Below are 23,821 nucleotides of genomic sequence, written 5' to 3' on the forward strand. Positions count from 1 at the left end.
CGCATCTGAAAGCGCGCGATGCGGCGACCGCCGCCTTTGTTCGATGGTTAGCAACAAGCCGCTGCGAGGATGACCGGGGTTCACGTGGTGGTTCATGCTCCTTGATGAGATCAGCAAGGTACTGTGGTTCATTTGTGGCAGGCACTTTGTGCGTAATGACGACTGCGAGCCCGTGGCTGTTTGGCGAGGGGGCTGCACTGCCGTCAGGTCTATGCACACGCGTGTGCACGTGGTGGGTGTACGTGTGATGATGCCGCTGCTGCTGCTGCCACTGTTGCTGCTACAGTCACCTTCAGTCCTGCTCGGCAGGAGTTTGGGATCCCATCCTCGTACTTCCCAGTCAGGAGCCCACACGCCAGCGGGGACCATGTCATGGCACCCACGCCTGTGCCACACACACACGCACAAAGACAAATAAACCTTATTGCAAACTCACGATGGCTGTGCAGGGTGCTTAATTTTCTTTTCAACACTTCTGAGAATTTGCAACAACGCCACAAGAAATGTGCTGCTGCCTCCAGGCTCTGGAGATCACCTGGAGAAGATTCCAGGCCACGTGTTGACAACGATGGCGAACAAGTGGGAGACTCTTTGACTTTGTGAAGCTATTAACATACATTTGTTATCACGTTACAGTGTATTATCCGTTCTTTTTTCACTAAAAACGATAGTCACATGTAAGTGTTAAACATTTTTGAAGCACCCTGTACTTTACAGATGATTCATAACAAGGATGAAACCGGAAACATGTCACATTGTCCGACCACCGCTGCCTAAAATAATATGACCATAAGTTTGTCTGCTTTGAGGTGTTCTAAAACAAGGCTGTGTGCATCCACTATATGTGCAGTATTGTCAGAATCTTTATTTATCCTGGAGAAATCCGATGAGCTGTAAAATAAGATGTCCACTAAGGGCAGATCAGCAAGTTACAACAAACAATACAAAAAATATTGTATTGTATTGTGATGTTATTTGACATGCAGGGTGTGATGGGAGGACCGATCCAATAGAAAAGGAGTTCAACCCCCCAAGTTAGAGAATGGCCCACAGAAGCGGACATCACAGAACTATGCATCTGATCTTCATAGTAGAGGGTCACACCTTCCCAGAAGTTTAACACGTAGGTTTTCGCGACCAATATCATCCATAATAGAGGTTTTTTGGGGGGTTAAATGGTGTAAATATATAAATGTGTCGTTAAAACCCGCCACCACCCGACACAGACAACTAGTAAGGGCTGTCACGTAAACAGAACATGCTAATTCGTCACTAGTACAGCACGCCAGTGTGTTGGAGAGCCAAGCCACCTTCCCAGAAACAATTTTAATGACGATTTATTTGTTGTTGTGTATGCAGTCACCTGAAAGTAAATATAGCCACTAGACTTGAGGACCCCAATGTAATCACCAGAGTGTCTGGATTTTAATCCGCGGTCTCCATGGTCCAAGCCTCCAGAATCAGAACATTTATTTATACCGGAGGAATACGATGAGCTATAAAGCTCTTTTTTCCACAGATGTCCAGTAAAGCAGCAGTCACCCGGCCACCTCGGCTGTACATGAAATCTTCTTTGGTTCTTTCGGTAAAGTCACGTAGAATGATAATAAAATAATAAATTGAAAAAATAAAATAACACAATAATATATTCTCACTGAGAATATTATTGTGTTATTTTATTTTATCATTCTCACTGAGAATATTATTGTGTTATTTTATTTTATCAATTTATTATTTTATTATCATTCTACGTGACTTTACCGAAAGAACCAAAGAAGATGAATCATTGCAGTCACGAAAGCTTTAAATCGAAATGTACATGAAATGTTCACTAATAATCATAATGATAGTAAATATGGGCCCTCCTGGCACTAGGAGGTCTCTCACCGATCTTGTGGTAGAGCTCTGGCAGCTGCATCTCCACTTTGTCGCGCTGGAAGAGGTGGTACTCGGCCTGCTCGCACACCGGTGGCACCAGGTTGAACTGACGCGCCACCGAGTAGGCCTCCTGCAGGATCGGATTCTTTGTTTACATTGGAGGAATGCGATGTGCTATAAAAGCTCTTTGTGCACGGATGTCCAGCCAGGCCACGGGGTCAGAACGTTACAACAACAACAAACAATACAAACATATGAAAGAGGCTACAGCTGAATACAATATTCACGCGGTGGAGTTTCTTGAAACATAAATAAGTGACGGCCGCACTGGCTACCCGCTTACCGGTGAGCTCTGCGTTCACCCTCGTCACTATCTGGTGTCCGTTTTCAATCAGCAACGATGACCATATACAACTGTGAGTGAAACCGTGCAGTCTCCTACGTCTCACCCCATGGTCCCGTGAACCCAAGGGACCACTTCCAACGCGGACACAGCTCCAGTGCTCTCACCGATAACTGTGTATCGAGGGTTTTTTTATTGCTTACCTGCAACACCACCGACCGGCAGTAAAAAATCTGTGCTCTTTTTGCACAGATGTCCAGTAGGGGCGGGTCAGAAAGTCACAGCAGCACACAATATGAAAATACGATAGTAGTGCAACGTGTAGGAACGGTAAGAAAATCACTAAAACTAAATATATGTTTATTTTACCAGGTAAAGCTCACTGAACTATTAGCTTCTTTTTCAGAAGTGACCTGGCCCCAATCGATGGCTCAACGAAGTGGTTTATGACGTGAAAATGTAAAGCATCCAAACAATCTAAATATTCTAAACAGAGATCCCCTGTGTGACCTACACTGATTGTCGGGCCAAGTGTTGTTAGCGAGCAGCACCTATGAGGGTCAGCACAGCACACGAGGGAGTGGGTGGCCAACACCACGCCCGGCCACCTTTGTCTCCCCAGTGCATACATACTGTGCCAAGCACTTGTACAGAAGGCCCCGGACCAGTTCAGATATAATTTGCCACTGATGTTAACCATGGCCGGGAATTGAACCCAGGTCCCCGGGTTTGGAGTAAAATGCACTACCCACTTTCGCCATTGCCTCCTGCACATTCGCCACTGCCTTCTGAGCTGCCCCGACTGGGCACCTGTAAAACAGAGCTTCATAGCTCATCGGATTATTCCAGCCTGAATAAATATTCTGATTCGAACATACGCGCTACCACGCACGCCAGTGTGTGCAGTGAGATACAACGCTGTACCGTGCACCAAGTCAACAGATGTGGGTGCTCATCTCCATCAGTCATTCCGAGCCGAGCCAGCGCGGGATCGGACAATTTTTACACTGGCTATGAATATTTGCCGCACTGAGCCAGAACCAAACCGTCATATACCGGCCTCACGATGCACGTGAAACCAGCTTGGGGCCAAGCAGGGTCAGGGATGGGGCTGATCGCAAGTTCATTGCGTGTGATGTCGGTACACAGCGAGGGCACAGCGTCACCGTGTCATCGATGTGCGTCTCGACTCACTGCGCATGCGACATCGGCAGCGCGGCTCGGCTTCTGCAGTGGAAACACAACGTGGCACCTCCTGAGCCGTGCCGGGCTGGTTCGGCGCAGCCCCGGCGCGGCTCGGTTGCGCGGTTGGTTGGTGGTGGGGGGGGGGAACCACGATAAGAGACACCGGCTCTCTCTGTTCGCGTGTGCGGCCCTGGGCCCGTACCATGATCTCGGCGCTGCTCCAGCGCGACGTGCCCCAGTACATGGCCCGGCCCTGCGTGATCACGTGGGTCATGGCGCGCACCACCTCTTCCATGGGCGTGTTGGGGTCGGGCCGGTTGGCGAACACCACGTCCACGTAGTCCAGCTGCAGCCGCTGCAGCGAGCCGGCCAGCCCTGGCGACGGGTTTGGTGGCAACAAGTGGGGGCGGTTACGGGGCAGAGAGAGAGAGAGAGAAATTGAAGGGGGCGTCACGAAGAGTGGCCGCGCAAGGTGGCGGTGGGGGGGGGCGCAAGGGACAATGGGGCCGGAGGTGTGGATAAAGACGACGAGGAGGCGCGCGGCGGGGAACCAAGTGGAGTCGCGGATACGCAGACCGGAGCGTGGCCATAGAGGGCGCAGACAGCAAGGGAGGAGACAAGGGGGGTGCTAAGGGCGTGGGAGACGAAGTGATGTGGGATGGTGGTGGCGGGGTAGGTCGCAAGAGACTCGAAGAAGCGGGGTTTGCCAACACTCCCGGAATGGGCGTCGATCTCCCCATTAACTATTTAAAAACAATCCGGGAGATTTTAACAACAGGATAATTTTGAGAAATTACGTGAATATAATGAACGCACGTGATTCGTACGGAAGTTGACTCTTTTTGTCGTCCTTCCCCGCACCTCCGATTAGGATGGTTGGCTATGTACGGTGCGAAAGAAGTTCAACACACGCTACAAATATACCGTCTGATAGTTTTTTTTTAATTTTCCCTTGCCAGCGTAAATGACACAACATCGTGTCATGTTGCAAGAGAAGGGAGGAAAAAAACGTTCCCTGAATAGCTTCAGTCAATAGTTGTCATTCCCACGGTAGAAGGTGCAATCGTTATCGCAGCTGTACACGTTTTGTCTCGTAACCAAATCGGCCAGATGCTCCCGATCTCGTCAGGCCTCAAAAGCCAAGCAGGCTTAAGCCTGGACAGTGCCTTGGATGGGTGACCACCGTGCACAGCAGGGTTGTTATAGGCTGCTGCGGGGCTATCTGATGGGCAGTGCAGCAATATCATTTGTTGAACTGTACTCATGTGCTACCACGTCTATTGATCCATGCCGTCACCAAATTGCACTGACCAGCCTGGTGTAGTATGGTGAAATTTGTCTGTACACACGTTGGACTCTTCTCCCACCGTTACGTAGCCAACCGTGCTAATCGGAGGTGCGGGAAAGGACAATAAACTAACACAAAATAACCACTCTGTGACCCACACAACGTCGGCAGGCCTCATCCAGCAGTAGATTGACAAAACAGCTGTGCGTGTACACGTACATACTGTATTGCATGTCGCAAATGTGTAACTAATGTAGAAGTTGCATACACCAAAATAAGAATATTACATACATGTGGACATGTTGGCGGTACACCGATGCAGCATAACACACCGGTCCACGTACAACAGCCTAAAATAAAAATTTGAATTGACATTCGTCTTCCGACTGCTTTGACATCGCGAGAACCGATTTCGACGCACCACCACCCCGCAAGATTTTCTCACCGGGGTTTGCGAACCGCGGGGGAAATAAGCAATTCTTGCAAACATTTTGCCTCTTTGGTTTTTCGTTCGAGACCGCGCACAACACGGTGTACCGCCAATACGTTCGTACAGAGCACTACTCAAGATAGCAACGAGAGAATATCGCAGGCCGCCTAGGTCTGCTGCACTGCACGGTGTGGACTCGAAACGCTTCAGGTAAATCACGCGAAGCCACGCGACTCCGGCTAGGACGCGATGGGGGAAGCGGCAGCCGTTCATCGAGCAGGGACAGCGGCGGCGTGCCGCGTGCCACTCTCGGCGACTGCGGTGATGCGGTGTTCCGCGAGCGGAGCCCGCGACGGCGGTGTCACCTTCGATGATGTGCTTCCGCGAGAGGCCTCGCTCCGTCTCCGCTCTGTGCGGCAAAGAGGAGAGGCCGGACGCGTGTCATCATCATCGTCATCATCATGCCGTCATCATCTGAAATCTTCATTCACCATCGTCTTCATTCATCATCATTCATCATTCAACATTCACCTTCATCCTCATTCAACGTTGTCTTCATTCATCATCTTCATTCAACAGTGGGCATCGTATTCATCCATCCATCATCTTCATTCAACGTAATTTTCATGATCTTCAACATTCACCATCATCATCATCAGTCACAAATCATCATTCATCATAATATCTATTTATAGCGTGCAAGTAACAATGCAGAAACACGTCTGCAGATGTATTTGTTGCGATGTATATGTCCGAATTAAATCACATCTAGTAACCTAAACAGGGCTTATTTAGTGCTTGGATGGCATAGTTCTACAATAAACAGCAATCAGGCAGTGCAGCCTAAACTAATGCAAGAGCATTTGTGATATATAGGAGCAGGCTAAAATTGAGGTTTAATAATTTAAAGATGTGTACCCTATACAGGCACAGAGCTGTTATCTGCAACATAATTAAAGATATACCGTGACCGTATACTCTGGATTTCAACAGTACTCCAGAAAGTAAGACACACCTAAAACAATAAGCCTGGTGTCAATTAATTTATACTAATCTCGTCACACACATACACACGTACACACGTAAAGATAAAGATCCCCCATATAGCCTTAACAGACTGTAGGGGCAAGTGCTGTTAGCGAGCACCTATGAAGGCCCGTAACGGTACACAAGGGGGTGGGTGGCCAGCACCACGCCCGACCGCCTTTGTCTCCCTAGTGGCGATGTTTACACACTGCACCAGGTACTCATTTGAAGCTGAGTCGACCTAGGGGAGGCCCGGGACCGGTTAAGATAATCGTCACTGGTGTTGGCCGTGAGCGGGAATCGAACCCGGGTCGCCAGGTTCATAGCGCAGCGCGCTAACCGCTACACTATCGCTCGCCACACACATACACAACAACAACCGCCATTCGCCACTAAGTGGCGGTGACGTCACGACACTTGTGCCAGGCCATGTGCACCTTGAGGCCACGTGAAGTGTCGAACGCCCGCGGGCAGAAGGTCATGGGGCAGACCCAGGTGCCGCGGGTCGACTGACTAAGATGACTGAGATGACTGGCTGATGCACCACCTGTCCCCCCTACTGTGCCAACCTGCTGTGCTTTAGCCACCCGGTGCTCCACTCGTTGTTGTGAGCGTCGCTCCTCCACCCTCCGTTGTTGTTGGAGGGCGACTACCTCCAACTGCCCAGTAGCGTCCTTCACGAGCCTCCTCCACAGAGGCCGATCTTTACACCGCTGGTACCAGTCATCGGCAAGTCCACTCAGCTCCACGTCCTTCTGTACCACATCACTCCATCTCTTCTCTAGCCCGTGCCGCGTCCGTTTAGCCCCCTCGATCCGGCCGAACAAAAGCTGTTTCGGCATGCGGTGGCTGGGCATGCGGGCTACATGACCCAGCCAACGCAGCCTTGCCTGCCGGAGGAGCTCACCGATGGGAACTTGCCCAGATCTTTCAAGGATTTGTGAGCTCCTCACACAATCCAGCCTGGTTAAACCCAGGATGGATTGTAGGCAGGCTAACCTAAATGTTTCTAATCGGCGAAGATGTTCCATACACACCTACACACATACACACATACACATACACATCTACACACATACATACACACCTACACACATACACACCTACACACCTACACACATACACACATACACATCTACACACCTACACACATACATACACACCTACACACATGCACATCTATACACACCCAGGATGGATTGTAGGCAGGCTAGCCTAAATGTTTCTAACCGGCGAAGATGTTCCATACACACCTACACACATACACATCTACACACATACATACACACCTACACACCTACACATCTACACACCTACACACATACACACATACACATCTACACACCTACACACATACATACACACCTACACACATACACACCTACACACATACACACCTACACACATACACACCTACACACATACACACCTACACACCTACACACCTATACACATACACACATGCACACCTACACAACTATACACACCTACACACCTGCACACCTATACATATACACACATACACACCTACACACATACACACCTACACACATACACACCTATAAATTCACACCTACACACCCACACATCTACTAGATTTTCAGATGCACCTCCAAACTGTGCTTTAAAATACAGGGGGGGGGGGGGGTAAAGTCTGTATTATAATTGTGAGAATACAGTATTTTCTAACAATATCAGAGAGTTCACAGTGGAAATCAATGAGACAGCAGTCTCCTTACCTGGGAGACAGCAGTCTACTGACGCGATCATTGGGACTCGTCTAACACAATACCAGATGTGTTAGATTGTGGGAATGTGGAGGTGATGTGAACTGGTGTTACTTACTTCCCTCCCCAGTAGATTTTGGTCGTGATCACCAGACTTGATCGCCTAGAACACAAGAAACAAACTTGTGGCAACCTACCTACCACAACGATTCTCAAACAGATAAACAGGGCTTGTGACAACCTGCCTACCACAATGATTCTCAAACAGATTAACAGGGCTTGTGACAACCTACCTACCACAACGATTCTCAAACAGGTAAACAGGGCTTGTGACAACCTACCTACCACAACGATTCTCAAACAGATAAACAGGGCCTATGACAACCTACCTACCACAACGATTCTCAAACAGATTAACAGGGCTTGTGACAACCTACTGACCACAACGATTCTCAAACAGATAAACAGGGCCTATGACAACCTACCTACCACAACGATTCTCAAACAGATTAACAGGGCTTGTGACAACCTACCTACCACAACGATTCTCAAACAGATAAACAGGGCCTGTAACAACCTACCTACCACAACGATTCTCAAACAGATTAACAGGGCTTGTAACAACCTACCTACCACAACGATTCTCAAACAGGTAAACAGGGCTTGTGACTACCTACCTACCACAACGATTCTCAAACAGATAAACAGGGCCTGTGACAACCTACCTACCACAACGATTCTCAAACAGATAAACAGGGCTTGTGACAACCTACCTACCACAACGATTCTCAAACAGATAAACAGGGCTTGTGACAACCTACCTACCACAACGATTCTCAAAACCAAACAAAGTATTTTGGTGATCCGGAGATCGTGGTGGGAATTACACATTCCCATGACAGGGCCCAGTCTATCCGTAGCAAACCACACATAGGGCTTGGGCAGAGCTCAATGGGTAGAGAAGCAGCCGGGTTTTGACTTGGCACATCATCTCTCCTGGGGTTGGTAAACTAAGTACCACCTCGTGAACAATGACCGTGTGCTCTTTGGTTCTTTCGGTAAAGTCACGGAAGGTAGAAAAATAAAACAATATAAAAAATAAGATGTCACGACGTTTCGACCGCAACACAAAGCGGTCGTCCTCAGGCAGAAAAAATAATCCAACAGTTCCACTGCTGAACCCGTTCATAGTCCAGCAGTTGAACTGCTGAACCCGTTCATAGTCCAGAAGTGGCACTGCTGAACCCGTTCATAGTCCAGAAGTTCCACTGCTGAACCCGTTCATAGTCCAGAAGTTGAACTGCTGAACCCGTTCATAGTCCAGAAGTTCCACTGCTGAACCCGTTCATAGTCCAGCAGTTGAACTGCTGAACCCGTTCATAGTCCAGCAGTGGCACTGCTGAACCCGTTCATAGTCCAGAAGTTGAACTGCTGAACCCGTTCATAGTCCAGAAGTTCCACTGCTGAACCCGTTCATAGTCCAGCAGTTGAACTGCTGAACCCGTTCATAGTCCAGCAGTGGCACTGCTGAACCCGTTCATAGTCCAGAAGTTCCACTGCTGAACCCGTTCATAGTCCAGAAGTTGAACTGCTGAACCCGTTCATAGTCCAGAAGTTCCACTGCTGAACCCGTTCATAGTCCAGCAGTTGAACTGCTGAACCCGTTCATAGTCCAGCAGTTGCACTGCTGAACCCGTTCATAGTCCAGAAGTTCCACTGCTGAACCCGTTCATAGTCCAGAAGTTCCACTGCTGAACCCGTTCATAGTCCAGCAGTGGCACTGCTGAACGAGTTCATAGTCCAGAAGTTGAACTGCTGAACGAGTTCATAGTCCACAGTGGAACTGCTGAACCCGTTCATAGTCCAGAAGTTGAACTGCTGACCCCGTTCAGCAGTTCCACTGCTGGATTATTTGTTCTGCCCAAGGACGACCGCTTTGTGTTGCGATCGAAACGTCGTGATATCTTATTTTTATATTGTTTTATTTTTCTACCTACGTGACTTTACAGAAAGAACCAAAGAGTATGGATTCCTGCAGTCACGAAAGCTTCAACTCAAGATTGACTGTGTGGTAAGTCAACCGAAGTTGTCCCACGGAGAAACTGGCCCCGCCATAAGAACGTGGAACTCCTGCCACTGGATCGGAGGCCCCCCCGGTGAAGAAGAGCAACGGCCAGCGCTCATTTGAACGCCGAGACACTTTTTGGCAGCCACACAAAGCCACGGGCAAAAGTTTACTGGAACATTTTGATGGTTCCGAGGGAATACTCAACATCAGCAAGGTATAAATAAAGTGCACACGAGGTAATCTTCAGCACCTTCCTCCTCAGATCAATGACACTCCAAACGCTGCCCTGCCCACTCCCCCTAATGTACGATTTGCAGGTTTGTCATAAATGCTGATGTTGAATTATTCATTCTGTCCTGGTACATATTTCATGATTCATGTATTGCTGTTTATTGTTGTGCTCCTTAAGCTGCAACAGTTATGAACAATAACCGCAGTAGACGACTATTATCAGCAATAAAACATTTTAAACGAATATCATGGGTGGAGTTTGCGGGGACGGGGAGGGGCAACCCCCGCTTAAACTTGGCACCTTTATAAATTTATGTTAAATAATTTCCAATTAACATTTTTAAGAAATTATATGCACCCGCGATTCCTAATGTGAGGGACGAAGCGAAACCCCTGCCGCCCACTCCCAAAGCTATAGAAGTCAAACTCGTCCTTTGACAAACATGTTTTTAAACTACGAAAGAGAGCACGTGTGTGTGTGTGTCATCTGCAAATGCAATGACGCTCACTTCCAGCCCTTTTTCTTGATGATGTCCCCCATGATCACCTCTGCCCTGCGGGGGAAAAAAAAAAACTTAATGAGAGAGCAAAAAGGCTAATCAGTACTGTGAAGTGAAATGATGGATAGACAGCGTCTAACGCAACAAGCAGAGATAAACAGAATTATATTATATTCTTGCTTATGGAATTATGTTCAGGAGCTAAATGCCAGAGTCAAGGTCTGCTGCTAGCCACGAGAAGGCTTCAGGAGAGAGTTCGCGTTGCAGTTCTACTCCTCCATGAATGACGCGCAGACTACATTGGCGTGCTGTATGCTCCATAGTTTGGATTGCATGGCCACAATCGCGCCGCTGTGGCTTGGGTTTTAAATTTTACATTCATGAAGGATATGTGCGCATTGGCCTGCTGATGATGTTACCGTGCGGTTGATGGTTACACCAATGGTGAGTGGCTGGGTGAGTGGCTGTGTGAGTAAGTGCGTGAATGAGGGTGTGATGGTTACACCAGTGGTGAGTGGCTGGGTGAGTGGCTGTCTAAGTGCGTGAATGAGGGTGTGATGGTTACACTAGTGGTGAGTGGCTGGGTGAGTGGCTGTGTGAGTAAGTGCGTGAATGAGGGGGTGATGGTTACACTAGTGGTGAGTGGCTGGGTGAGTGGCTGTGTAAGTGCGTGAATTAGGAGGTGATGGTTACACTAGTGGTGAGTGGCTGGGTGAGTGGCTGTGTGAGTAAGTGCGTGAATGAGGGTGTGATGGTTACACCAATGGTGAGTGACTGGGTGAGTGGCTGTGTGAGTAAGTGCATGAATGAGGGGGTGATGGTTACACTAGTAGTGAGTGGCAGGGTGAGTGGCTGTGTGAGTAAGTGCGTGAATGAGGGTGTGATGGTTACACCAATGGTGAGTGACTGGGTGAGTGGCTGTGTGAGTAAGTGCGTGAATGAGGGGGTGATGGTTACACTAGTGGTGAGTGACTGGGTGAGTGGCTGTGTGAGTAAGTGCGTGAATGAGGGTGTGATGGTTACACCAATGGTGAGTGACTGGGTGAGTGGCTGTGTGAGTAAGTGCGTGAATGAGGGGGTGATGGTTACACTAGTGGTGAGTGGCTGGGTGAGTGACTGTGTAAGTGCGTGAATTAGGAGGTGATGGTTACACTAGTGGTGAGTGACTGGGTGAGTGGCTGTGTGAGTAAGTGCGTGAATGAGGGTGTGATGGTTACACTAGTGGTGAGTGGCTGGGTGAGTGGCTGTGTGAGTAAGTGCGTGAATGAGGGGGTGATGGTTACACTAGTGGTGAGTGACTGGGTGAGTGGCTGTGTGAGTAAGTGCGTGAATGAGGGTGTGATGGTTACACCAATGGTGAGTGACTGGGTGAGTGGCTGTGTGAGTAAGTGCGTGAATGAGGGGGTGATGGTTACACTAGTGGTGAGTGGCTGGGTGAGTGGCTGTGTAAGTGCGTGAATTAGGAGGTGATGGTTACACTAGTGGTGAGTGACTGGGTGAGTGGCTGTGTGAGTAAGTGCGTGAATGAGGGTGTGATGGTTACACTAGTGGTGAGTGGCTGGGTGAGTGGCTGTGTGAGTAAGTGCGTGAATGAGGGGGTGATGGTTACACTAGTGGTGAGTGACTGGGTGAGTGGCTGTGTGAATGAGGGGGTGATGGTTACACTAGTGGTGAGTGGCTGTGTGAGTAAGTGCGTGAATGAGGGGGTGATGGTTACTCTAGTGGTGAGTGGCTGGGTGAGTGGCTGTGTGAGTAAGTGCGTGAATGAGGGGGTGATGGTTACACTAGTGGTGAGTGGCTGGGTGAGTAGCTGTGTGAGTAAGTGCGTGAATGAGGGTGTGATGGTTACACTAGTGGTGAGTGGCTGGGTGAGTGGCTGTGTGAGTAAGTGCGTGAATGAGTTGGTGATGGTTACACTAGTGGTGAGTGGCTGGGTGAGTGGCTGTGTGAGTAAGTGCGTGAATGAGGGGGTGATGGTTACACTAGTGGTGAGTGGCTGTGTGAGTAAGTGCGTGAATGAGGGGGTGATGGTTACTCTAGTGGTGAGTGGCTGGGTGAGTGGCTGTGTGAGTAAGTGCGTGAATGAGGGTGTGATGGTTACACCAGTGGTGAGTGGCTGGGTGAGTGGCTGTGTGAGTAAGTGCGTGAATGAGGGGGTGATGGTTACACTAGTGGTGAGTGACTGTGTGAGTAAGTGCGTGAATGAGGGGGTGATGGTTACACTAGTGGTGAGTGGCTGTGTGAGTAAGTGCGTGAATGAGGGGGTGATGGTTACTCTAGTGGTGAGTGGCTGGGTGAGTGGCTGTGAGAGTAAGTGCGTGAATGAGGGGGTGATGGTTACACCAGTGTCGTAGAGGAATGTAAAAAACAATTTACAAGCACGTCACTTTCACAACATCTCTTTTTTAAACTACGTGTCTCAGCACCAGATAAAAAATGTCACCATGTCATATCAACTGTCGATTATATTTATAAGGCATTGTTCATGCATATAATTAATTTAAACTAAATATATACGGGTAAGCAAGGGGGGGAGGTGGGAGTATGGTGTGCGAGGTGCACAGTGAACCTTCGTTTAATTGCCAGCCACAGCTAAAATCAGAATCTTTTATGTAAACTGGAGGAATCCGATGAGCTATAAGGCTCTTTTTCACAGATGCCCAATGGAGATTGAGGTCCCAATTGATCTTTGGCCTCGCTATCACCAATTTGCAAGAAACAGGGAATGGTCAATCAGCCTCCTGTGACCATCGCGGTCGGGGAGGGAGGGAAGGCCTTCGTCCAGCAGCAGATTGAAGCAAGGTTTAAAAATTGTTATTAAACTATCTTGTAATTGCTGCGTAAGTCACATCTCTGCGTATCCGATCAAATAATGCTGTGGTCACAGCGCTCAATTCGCAACCGATTGGATGTGCGTTTAAATAAAAAGTCGGGCGTCCACTCAGCCCGTCATCCCTTTGCGCTGGGTAAAATGAGTATCACTTTGATGGGAGTCAAGCGTGATAGTCACATGGAGGGAGTGTAAATGCAGAAATTCCCACTGCCGACTCAGGGCCACCAGCAATGATGAGCGCCGCCACAAGTGACGCACTCTGACCTCGGCGCTGTCCGCAATGAGCGCCGACATGAATGTGGGGGGTATTCGTTGGTACCTTATTATTTTAATAACATTATTGTTGATAAACGTATCACTACCACGTACTTCCCCGCAGCGTACACCTCTGCGGTGTCGAACAGGTTCACGCCGTGGTCGTACGCCGCCGTCATGAGCTGCTCCGCCACCTGCGGAAATCCGCACGCGTCAAACACATCGAGCGGTCCCAAGACGTTTCCAACACCACGGCTAACCGTGCGAGCACGCCGCACGTATATCACCCCTGCCCGCCTGCCTGCTCGTACACGCACTCACTGGCAATCGTGCATGTGAATATACCCCGCGAAGCTGCGCACGCAGGCACCCATGGCAGATGCTTACGAGGCAGATCGCTCAGTCGTGAAGTCAACAGCGGCCGTCTAATAGTGTGACTGGTCCCTGCTGTAAAAAGTTACAGAATTTCCGCCACTGGCTTAGGGGCCGCCAACAGAGATTAGTGGCTCCCCGCTGCTCAAATGGGCAGAGTGGTGGCACTAATCCAGTGCAGCGGTAATCCACTGCAGTTCCACGTGTGCCTTGACTTCATTACTCTGCCGTCCCCCCCACCATCTGTGGATCATGGCAGACGTTGGGACCAGCCGAGAAGCCACAACCTTGGTGACAGCAGTTTATTCATTATCACTATTACACCTGCTTGGCTAGGAAAGAACAGGGGGAGAACATACAAAACGCCACACAATAAATGCGCCCAAGTCGGAATTCCAACCAAGGTCACTCTCGCTGTGAGTCAGAAGTATTGCACAAAATAAGTGCATTTGTGCAATACGGTCTTTGATAGTAACCAAACACAAGTATCATTGTTTGCTGTCATTTAACAACAGTAACAACAACAACAACAAAAACATGCTAACTTCCATCTTCTCATGTGGTACAGAAATGTGGAACACCTGGCCACAGACAACCTTGCGCATTAATTTTCAGTGTAAGCTGCCCCCGTAGCAGCACTCGTCCCGTCTCTTCAAGGGATGCGTGCTACGCAAGCCCTCTCTCGTTTAATTAAAGTGAGCGGGACGAGTGATTTGCTTTGTTGGTTATTGGTTGGTCTCTGGTCCACGTTCGGCCCCTTTATCTCTTGGATATTATTCCAATGGAGTTGTCTTTCCACTGTTGGGCATGATAAGGGGAGGAGAGCTGAACAGGCAAGCAGGGTGAAGGGGCGCAATTTAAACACAAAGGATCCTTGGACAGCAGAGGGCAGTAATAATGCAGTTTAACACGCAGGAGGCTTTCGCGAACAATATTATCCATAGTAGAGGTTTTTGGCTTAGATCGCGTAAATATATAAATGTGTCGTTAAAACCCGCCACCACCCGACACAGCCAACTAGTAAGAGTTGTCACGTAAACAGAACGTGGCCAATTCGTCACTTGTACAGCACTAACCGGTGTGTTGGAGAGCTCAGCCACAACATTTACAAACCTGAGTACGACGTTTCGCCAGTAATTACAACTAGCTTCATCAGGCGACAGCCACATTTGTGGAGAAGGCTTACTGTATCGTTCCTTGTATAGAGGCGTAAAGAAAGTGATGAGGTAAAGTGATGAGCGAGAAAGTGATGAGAGAAAGTGATGAGGTAAAGTTATGAGATAAGCTGATGAGAGAGAAACGTTATTTTCATGTATTTAATCGCCTATATATGTATTTATTTATACTGGTAGGAAACGTAGTGGACTGGAAGCCCAACCGGGATTAATTCACAGGAGGCAGGGGATTAATTGTGGATGTCTGTGGATGTCTCCGGACACCCGGATAAAATGGGAGGGGTGGGGAGGGGCTGGGTGGGGAGGGTGGGGAGGGGCTGGGTGGGGAGGGGCTGGGTGGGGAGGGGCTGGGTGGGAAGAGTGGGGAGGGGCTGGATGGGGAAAGGTGGGGAGGGGCTGGGGATGGAGGGTGGGGAGGGCCTGGGTGGGGAGGGTGGGGCTGGATGGGAGGTGAGAGGGGTGGGGCTGGGTGGGGAGTGGCTGGTCACCCCGTGGTGCCCTTATAAATCTCAACGTTTACCCTACTCACGCCGGCTTGTGCCCGCCCTCACAGTCGGGCATATTGTGCGGAATACACCACGTGGTGCCGCCGTTGACCCTGGCCATTGACCGAGCAACCCAACGTTCCTACCAGCTCCCTCCGCAGGAATGTGTTTGGTTTTCGAAGGCCAATGTCATTGTCGGCGAAATTTACACTTCACGAGCATCTCCGGAACGTATTCCTTCACGATTTGACGAGGGAATCCCAACACGTGGCCCAAATCCACGGCGTCTCCCTGCGTGGAGCAGAGCAGTCGTGGAAATTCAAAGATCCCAATGGTGGGGGCCCCGTGCCTCATTGGGCCAACCAAAGTTGACACCCTCACGAAGTTGTACGGACAGTATTTGCTTGACCCACGAGGGAAAATTAGTTAAATGTGCACCTTAATCACGTTTCGAACTCGCAAACCTTCTGACAACCGGCCACGTCCTCTGGTCTAGCACCGTTTGAGACGAGGCTCAAAAGAAAGCTGTCTCTGGTGTGAACCAATCAGTTTCAAAGACAATGCATATATTATCAGAGTGCGTTTTTTGTTTGCATTCTGACCACAAGTAGTGTGGTTAATGCAGTAACATGATTCCTTGTAAAAGGTTTCAGTTTGGTTGCCAGAAAAAAAGGGGAAAATCCTATTCTTATTATTTTGGTACTGGCAAAGGAGGTCTCATGATGTAAACACGGAGCATATCAAGGTGAGTAAAAAAATCTCACGATACTGGGACAGCATTCCCACGGTGGCAACCCTACACCTGGCTGGAGTGGCCCTAACAGACTGTGGGGAGGCAGTGACACCAGTCTGAGAACTGGCATTGGCTAATTGAGATGAATGCCAATAACAGCGCAAATCAATTTTCTTAATTGAATAATAATGCACCCGTTTAATCGGAACTGATACCACCTGCTAGGCCCTTAACGAAGAGCCTGGCAGGCGGTGGCATTGCAATGGTACGCAGATCGTCTCGTTAGCCTCCTGCGTGTGAAAGTCAGCGTCGTACGCTAATTGGAACAATTGGCTGCCCACTCAGCCTGTGAACAAAAGGAGCCTCGCGTCCCTGCCCACCTCTTCACTGATCTGCCCTCCAAATGTCACCCACGTTCCTGCGAAGAAATGCACAAACACGTAATGAATAGACATTGACTCTAACAATGATCATTTTAAGCTTGTAAAAGCGTTGCCCGCTGCACAGTATTCGCTCACGCTAGACGAGGGGGAATGACTCAAGAGGGACGAGGAGGAAGCACATACAGGCGGGAAAGACAGCAACCACACAATGAGCCGGAGCCAAATGTTCATTGAAGTGGATTCATGTATCCTTCGGTGTGGAGTTTAGAATGTTATTTGCTTGTATGATTGAGAACACTTAATCAATTAGATTTAGAGATATATCTGATAACACGCAATCATCATTGGCTTCGTTTTGGAGAATATAAGTAACAAAATCAATACACGGGGACATATTTACAGCTTTTTGTTGGACAGGCATACCCCCGTTAACGCCCGTGATGCGTTCCTGAAAACCAGAAAGTAAATATCGATTTAAAGCTTTCGTGACTGCAAGGATTCATCTTCTTTGGTTCTTTCGGTAAAGTCACGTAGAATGAGAATAAAATAATAAATTGATAAAATAAAATAACACAATAATATTCTCACGACGTTTCGGCGAGACTGTCTGGAGGACAGCGCTGTCCTCCAGACAGTCTCGTCCCTTCACCTGATGAAGGCCGCTTGTGTTGTGGCCGAAACGTCGTGAGAATATTATTGTGTTATTTTATTTTATCAATTTATTATCTTATTCTCATTCTACGTGACTTTACCGAAAGAACCAAAGAAGCAGAAAGTAAATACTTCATCGAAGCAAAGAGATGGGATGGTGGATCATAACGTGGTATAGTACCTATTAGCAGTAGTAGTACTACTACTCGAAATGGGATGGTAGATCTTACTGTGGTGCAAAACCTAAACAGAGCATGCTCAGTAACCCATAGCGCATCTATCCTGCACAACCATCGGTGTGAAAAGTAAATGCATATTATGAATATTTGAAGATATATTACCTTGCGTATTGTATTTTATGCATGATTATTCGTTGTTGATCATATGAATATCGTTTTTAGACTTAAAACAAGTAGTCGCCATAAATTGGTAAGTGGGGGGAGGGGTATATGAATAGAGGAGCGAGTGATCAGAATGATAGAGACGACTGTAGTCAGAGACGCTAACGCTGGGTCGCCAATTGGCGTCTGCACGTTGCGTAAGGGGCCGTCCATAAATGACGTCACGCACCGAGTGGGGCGGGGTCAGACATTTGTGACGATGTATGACGAGGGGGGGGGGGTTGAGAAATGTGACGTCACATCAAAATGCGCAACTTTAAATAAATATAGACAACACGTTCTACTTAATTAAATAGACTTTTTAATAAATGTTTTCTCCTACAACGTCGGAGTGCAGCGCCACATTAAATACGCACTACAATGACAATAGTTTAAAGCGATTTAAAGCATGTTTTATTTTTTTGGGTGGGGGGGGCAGAGCTTTGTGACGTCATATTTGAAGGGGGGGGGGTCTGACTTTTTGTGACACCGTGTGACTAGGGGGGAGGGGGGTCAGAAATCGTCAACAATCGCGTGACGTCATTTATGGACGGCCCCTAAACAATGTTGGGTCTCAGCAGTAAAGTTCGTAAATGTCGAGCACGTTGCGGCGAGGAACCACGGTACATGGGTAACAATGAGCCGAGCACGTGACAGAGAAAATACGTAAATCGGGAGGGCATAAACCGAGGTATTTCTGTACACAGTATTCCCTCGTTATTTACGAACTTGCTATCCGCGAATTTAAATCTCGATTTAAAGCGTTCGTGACTGCAGGGATTCATATTCTCGGTTATTTCGGTAATGTCACGTAGAAGGGAAACAATAAAAATAAAACAATAAAATAAAATTCTCACGACGTTTCGGCCACAACGCAAGCAGCCGTCCTCAGGTGAGGAACAGAGCTGTCGGAAAGATAGGACGTTGTCTTTTATTATGTTTATTATGTTTTATATATTTTATATATATTTTTTATTATTTACCTTCTACGTGACTTTACCGAAAGAACCAATAATTTGCTATCCGCGATTTTAGCTATCCGCGAAACGCATCTGGAACTCTGCACCTCTCTTTAATGAAGCCTCAATACGACCCAGGGCAATGTACCCCGGTCTGCCATTGTTACTTTTTAAATTAAATTAATCCGAGGCAAAGAGACTCTCTTCATGTAAAAGTGTTTTTTTTTACTGTATAGTGTGGGAATCCCACCGATTTAACCGCTGAAAAAATGAAATATATTTTTTTCCTATTAATTTTATCCCGTTTTGTTTTACGATCCACCCATTGTTGTTTTTTTTTGCACCACAACACATCTGCTGCTTGCCGTTTCATGTACGCAAGCAAATTATGGCATTGGCAACCTCGGAAGGTCAATGTTATGTTCGAGCGCTCATAATCACAAGCATAAATATCACAAAGCACATCATACACGCCGACTTTAGATGGAAATTCTACCCGTCACTCACCCAGTCCGAGGCAGGACACACGGAGACCCGATCGCCCCAGGTTTCTGCAGACGCACGCACACACACAGGAACACGTTGCGTGTCAACACGTTGCGTGTGACATGTGGCGTGTGTATGCGGAGCTCCGTGTAAGCCGTGGGAAGCGGCAGTGCAGCGGTTAGCGCGCTCTGTTACGAACCCGGTAACCAGAGTTCGATTCCTTATCACGGCCAACATCAGCGATCATTATCTGAAACGGTCCTGGGATGACCCAATGTTGACCGAGCCTAAAATGAGTGCCTGCAGTGGTGTATAAACATCACCACTGGGGAGACAAAGGCGGCTCGGCGTGGTACTGGCCACCCACCCACTCGTGTGCCATGTCGGCCTTCATGAGTGCTCGCTAACAGCACTTGCCCCAATGGTCCGTTAAGGCTATATGAGAGATGTTTGTCTTTGTCGTGTCCCTGCAGTGGCGTGTTTGTTGCGTCTCGTGGAGATTCGCAGTTTGTGACCCACGGCCGCCCCGGTTAATATGGAAGGCGTATTAACCACGAATACTCGCTGTCCGCTTCATCGTCGATGTCGAAGATTGCGCGATGTTATTAGAAAAGGAATCGGCCATTATGTGCCGGTGACACGGTCAACATTTTCTCCAATTTACAATTTAACTTGCAGATTACCTAATTTGGTGAAACCACATATAGCAACGTCGCCCCCTACTGTGAAACAACCTCAGACTGTAAACGACTTTGAAACATAGCGCCGTTGTGATAGCCTTGCACTATACAAATGACGCGCATACCAAATGTACTAACGATTTGATTCGATTTATTTTGCACAAAGTAGTGATCACTTCATTGATCCTGGAAGTCATCCCCCAACCGGGACTTGAACTCAAAATCTTTTGCTTTTTAGTGAAGAACTCTAACCACACCATCGCCAGGCGGGTGGACATGCAACAAGAGATCACGTATAAACATCACAAGTAATGAACGCTATGCAAAACATCTCATGAGACAAAGTTAAACATAGAGCCGTAATTACGTACATTTGGGATGCGTTATATCTCTACATGTCATGGCAACATTCCCGTGCTAAAGAAGAAAACATTATGGAATTGCAAAATACCCTTTGAACTATTACTTTAATAAAAGGAGCATGTTAGAAATGTAGCAAGGCTCTGGGATGTTTTGAATTGAACGTCCGTAGCATTTTGCTGATAATTAAAATTACTTCTTCAAATTAATGACTTTGTTGCAAAAAACTGCAACGTCTTTGTTACGTCTCTGTTTGGACGTCGGAAACTTGCTTACACAAAGTTATGCTCCGTTCCGTGTAAATGCTGACGTTGATTAATGTTTGGCCCCGGTGTGAAATGAGGTTTTTGCGATAAAGCGCTTAATGTCTTCTTTGGTTCTTTCGGTAATGTCTATTCATGAAAGTAAATTGGCTCTGGCAGAACACATCGCCAGATGAGACGACGGCCGATAGACGAGACTGGTGATGGAATTGCAGGCGCCCAAGAGCAGTAGTTGGAAACCTTTGAAAGAAGAGCCGTTTTATTTGTATTTGTCTCACTTAAATAAACAAAATAGGTTATGTAATCAACTGCGTCTATTTAGTCCCCCCCCCCCCCCCCCTTAGCTAATCGTTAACAATAATAATTTGACTGTAATACATTTTGTTGTCACCAAGACATTCCATAGTGACCCATTCCCCTGCCATATTTAATAAATGATATTTTCGTTACATTACGTTTAAGATTTAAGTTTTTAAATAATTATAGCAACTGCTGTCCGCAAGGGGGGAAGCCATACAGCCGTATGTTGCCAACCCCTGCCCAAGAAGGTGACCATTGTGGATAGCAGCCTGACTAGATCAGCTCGTGTGCGAGATGTACCGTGTGGCATCGCGAGCACGCTTCGGATGGCAATGCTGGGCGGAGGCCTTCAACCCATGGCACATAGTTCTGTCCCGTGACCCTCCTGCCAGCGGGCGTTCGACACTTCACACTTCACGTGGCCTCGAAGTGGACATAGCCTGGCGCAAGCGCTTTGGTGACGGCACCACCACTTAGTGGCGAACGACGGTTGTTGTTGTTGTTGGAGAGACCTTCAACCAGCAGTGGACGAATCAGTGCTGGTGATTACAATGACTAATTAAAAACAAAATCAATTGAAAGGGCAGTGCTGTGATTTAACGAGACACATGAGCACGCAATTTATAAAGACGCACTTGAAATGCCACCGACGGTGTAGGCACGATTAGAGAGTGTCGTCATTATTCACAGTGGGAGCGAGTGTGGAGTCCTACGAGAAAAGTGACTCCACCCCCCCAGCCTGGGAAGCCTCCACATACAGTAGGGACACCCTCCTCTCTAGCATCAGGCACAGTGGAGAAGCAGAGCGGTTTGGCTGAAAGTACAAGCCAGTGGCTAGCATGCGTGCCAATGAGGTGGGAGACGTCCAGGGTTCATTGGATGAGATTCCACCTTTTCCTGCAAATTTCTGAAGGGCTTTGTCTAAGTTCGCTGCCAGTAGTAAAGTGGACGTTACATGTTAAGGTGTATTCTCAAGTGAAAGGCAATATTTGCCAGGGTCATGTGTACAACTTTACATGGAAAATAAGGGATGTTGCCATGGTGTCAAGGTTAACACGCTGGACTTGCAATTTAAAGGTCGCCAGTTCGATCTCTCGGCGTGGCAGCTGAACCAACGGTGCAAGTTTCATAAACCCCCCCCCCCACCCCCGCCTCTGCCCACCCAGTAGTATAAATAGATACACCAAGGCCGTAATTATAATATATATTGGGGGGGACACAATATTGAAATATGCTCAAAATGTCCCCCCCAATACATTTCTATAAAATAGATGTCTGTTTATATGATTGTGGTTATGGTTGTACTCTATTAATCCCTAATCTCTGCCATTACATACAATGAAACAAGAAAAGGTAAAAACATTTAAAAACAGAAATGTAATACAATACACTATTAGACAATATTGTAAAAAAGAAAAGTCCATCCCATGTGTTCGTGAATTTTTTAATAATTTAGGCAGGAAATTCCTTTTCAAATTTAGAATTTTTCTGGGGGGGGGGGACCCCCAGACCCCCTGGAAGATTTGGTCCCCCCCCCCCAATGTTGACTCCATGGCTACGGCCTTGTGATACAACCACAGGTCGTGTGTGGCGAGGTACAGTGCGGGTACTTCCACCTCTTCCAATTAAAAAAGACATGGGACCAGCGTGGAAGAGGAGGCCAAAAACACCTCTCCAGAGCCCCCGACTAGTGCAGGGAGCGTTGGCGCGAACGTCAGAGACATCTCATGGCTGCAGCCTGATCTCTAACTGTGGAAATCAATTACGTGCATGAACACCCCGGTTTACGTCGGTGATGCGTTCCTGAAAGGTGCGCCGACGAATATCGAAACGACGTCAATGAAGGCGATTCACAGGGCAGTGGGTGGTGGAGGCGAAGGCTGTGAGGCGACGATGCCCGTCAGCAACGTGAGTGTGTGTGGGTTGAGGCGACGCTCATCGGGTAGCGGTGTTAATAGTAAAGTGACGACGTATTTGCGAAACGACGTAAATGGGGGAGCCTTACATCGGCTGTTACTGTATTGCTAAATAACGAACAAAAACACGAGGACTTTCCTTTACTACGTCCGCCGCACGTCTGCTCGAGCCCGTGGCAATGAGTCAATACGTCAACCGAGCAGCGTAAGCCAGTGTTTATCTTCGCCGTGATATAAAATTTCCACATTCCCATGGGCAAGGGCGGCAGTCCATTCACAGGACAACTCGCGACATTTGATCGATCCTCGAGGGACGATGCGCCGAGGCCAAACCCCAGACCGGCATTTGAACTCTGACCCCCTCAGCGCCATGCGATTGAGTTGCAGTCGAGGACACGTCGCCACCGGTTGGATATTTGCCAAGGCAAAGAAAGTAAAAATATATGCGGAGCAAAAATAGCCTCATTCGATTCCCTGACCGTTCAGTGAAAGTGTAAGCCTCTGCAGTATTTGATTTAAACGTATTATTATGTATGCGAAAGGGCACGGTTTGGAATGTTGAATGGCTAACGCTTGATGCGTAAAGAGTGCATTCTATACGTCCCTGCTACAGTGTGTATTACATTGTTCTGAAGGTCAGCCCACAGAATATGAATAAAGAATGTGTTCTTTTAATACGTTTGCATAACAAGTTTATGCTCATTGAATTGGCGAAACATATAATTACCATATTCAATTACGCATATGCACATTTACCAAATATATACACGTTGGTGTTCCCATGTATAAGATCTCTGTGCCATCCCTAAGGCAGACGTGGCATATACAGCAACGTGTTCAATCGCAGAAATGTCAGTTGTTTATCAGCCTGCCCTTTCTATGTGCGAGACGAATAATCATCACTGTTTCAAGCA

General features: G+C 47.8%; 1 protein-coding gene across 2 annotated transcripts in view; it reads right to left on the reverse strand.

The window, feature by feature from the left end:
• Nucleotides 1-23,821, reverse strand: part of KCNAB1 (potassium voltage-gated channel subfamily A regulatory beta subunit 1) — a 111,569-nt gene that overhangs the window by 9,804 nt on the left and 77,944 nt on the right. For both annotated transcript variants that reach the window (XM_076070204.1, XM_032962368.2), the window contains exons 2-10: nt 19,410-19,453; nt 16,910-16,947; nt 13,879-13,958; nt 10,686-10,730; nt 7,996-8,040; nt 5,490-5,533; nt 3,609-3,781; nt 1,888-2,008; nt 291-385 (exon numbers count right to left, since the gene is read on the reverse strand). In XM_076070204.1, the coding sequence (XP_075926319.1) occupies nt 291-385; nt 1,888-2,008; nt 3,609-3,781; nt 5,490-5,533; nt 7,996-8,040; nt 10,686-10,730; nt 13,879-13,958; nt 16,910-16,947; nt 19,410-19,453 (685 nt within the window). The remainder of the gene's footprint in view (nt 1-290; nt 386-1,887; nt 2,009-3,608; nt 3,782-5,489; nt 5,534-7,995; nt 8,041-10,685; nt 10,731-13,878; nt 13,959-16,909; nt 16,948-19,409; nt 19,454-23,821) is intronic.

The sequence above is a fragment of the Petromyzon marinus genome, chromosome 28, assembly GCF_048934315.1.
Source record: "Petromyzon marinus isolate PM22_M1 ecotype Great Lakes invasive population chromosome 28, UKy_Petmar_22M1.pri1.0, whole genome shotgun sequence".
NCBI classification, from domain to species: domain Eukaryota; kingdom Metazoa; phylum Chordata; class Hyperoartia; order Petromyzontiformes; family Petromyzontidae; genus Petromyzon; species Petromyzon marinus.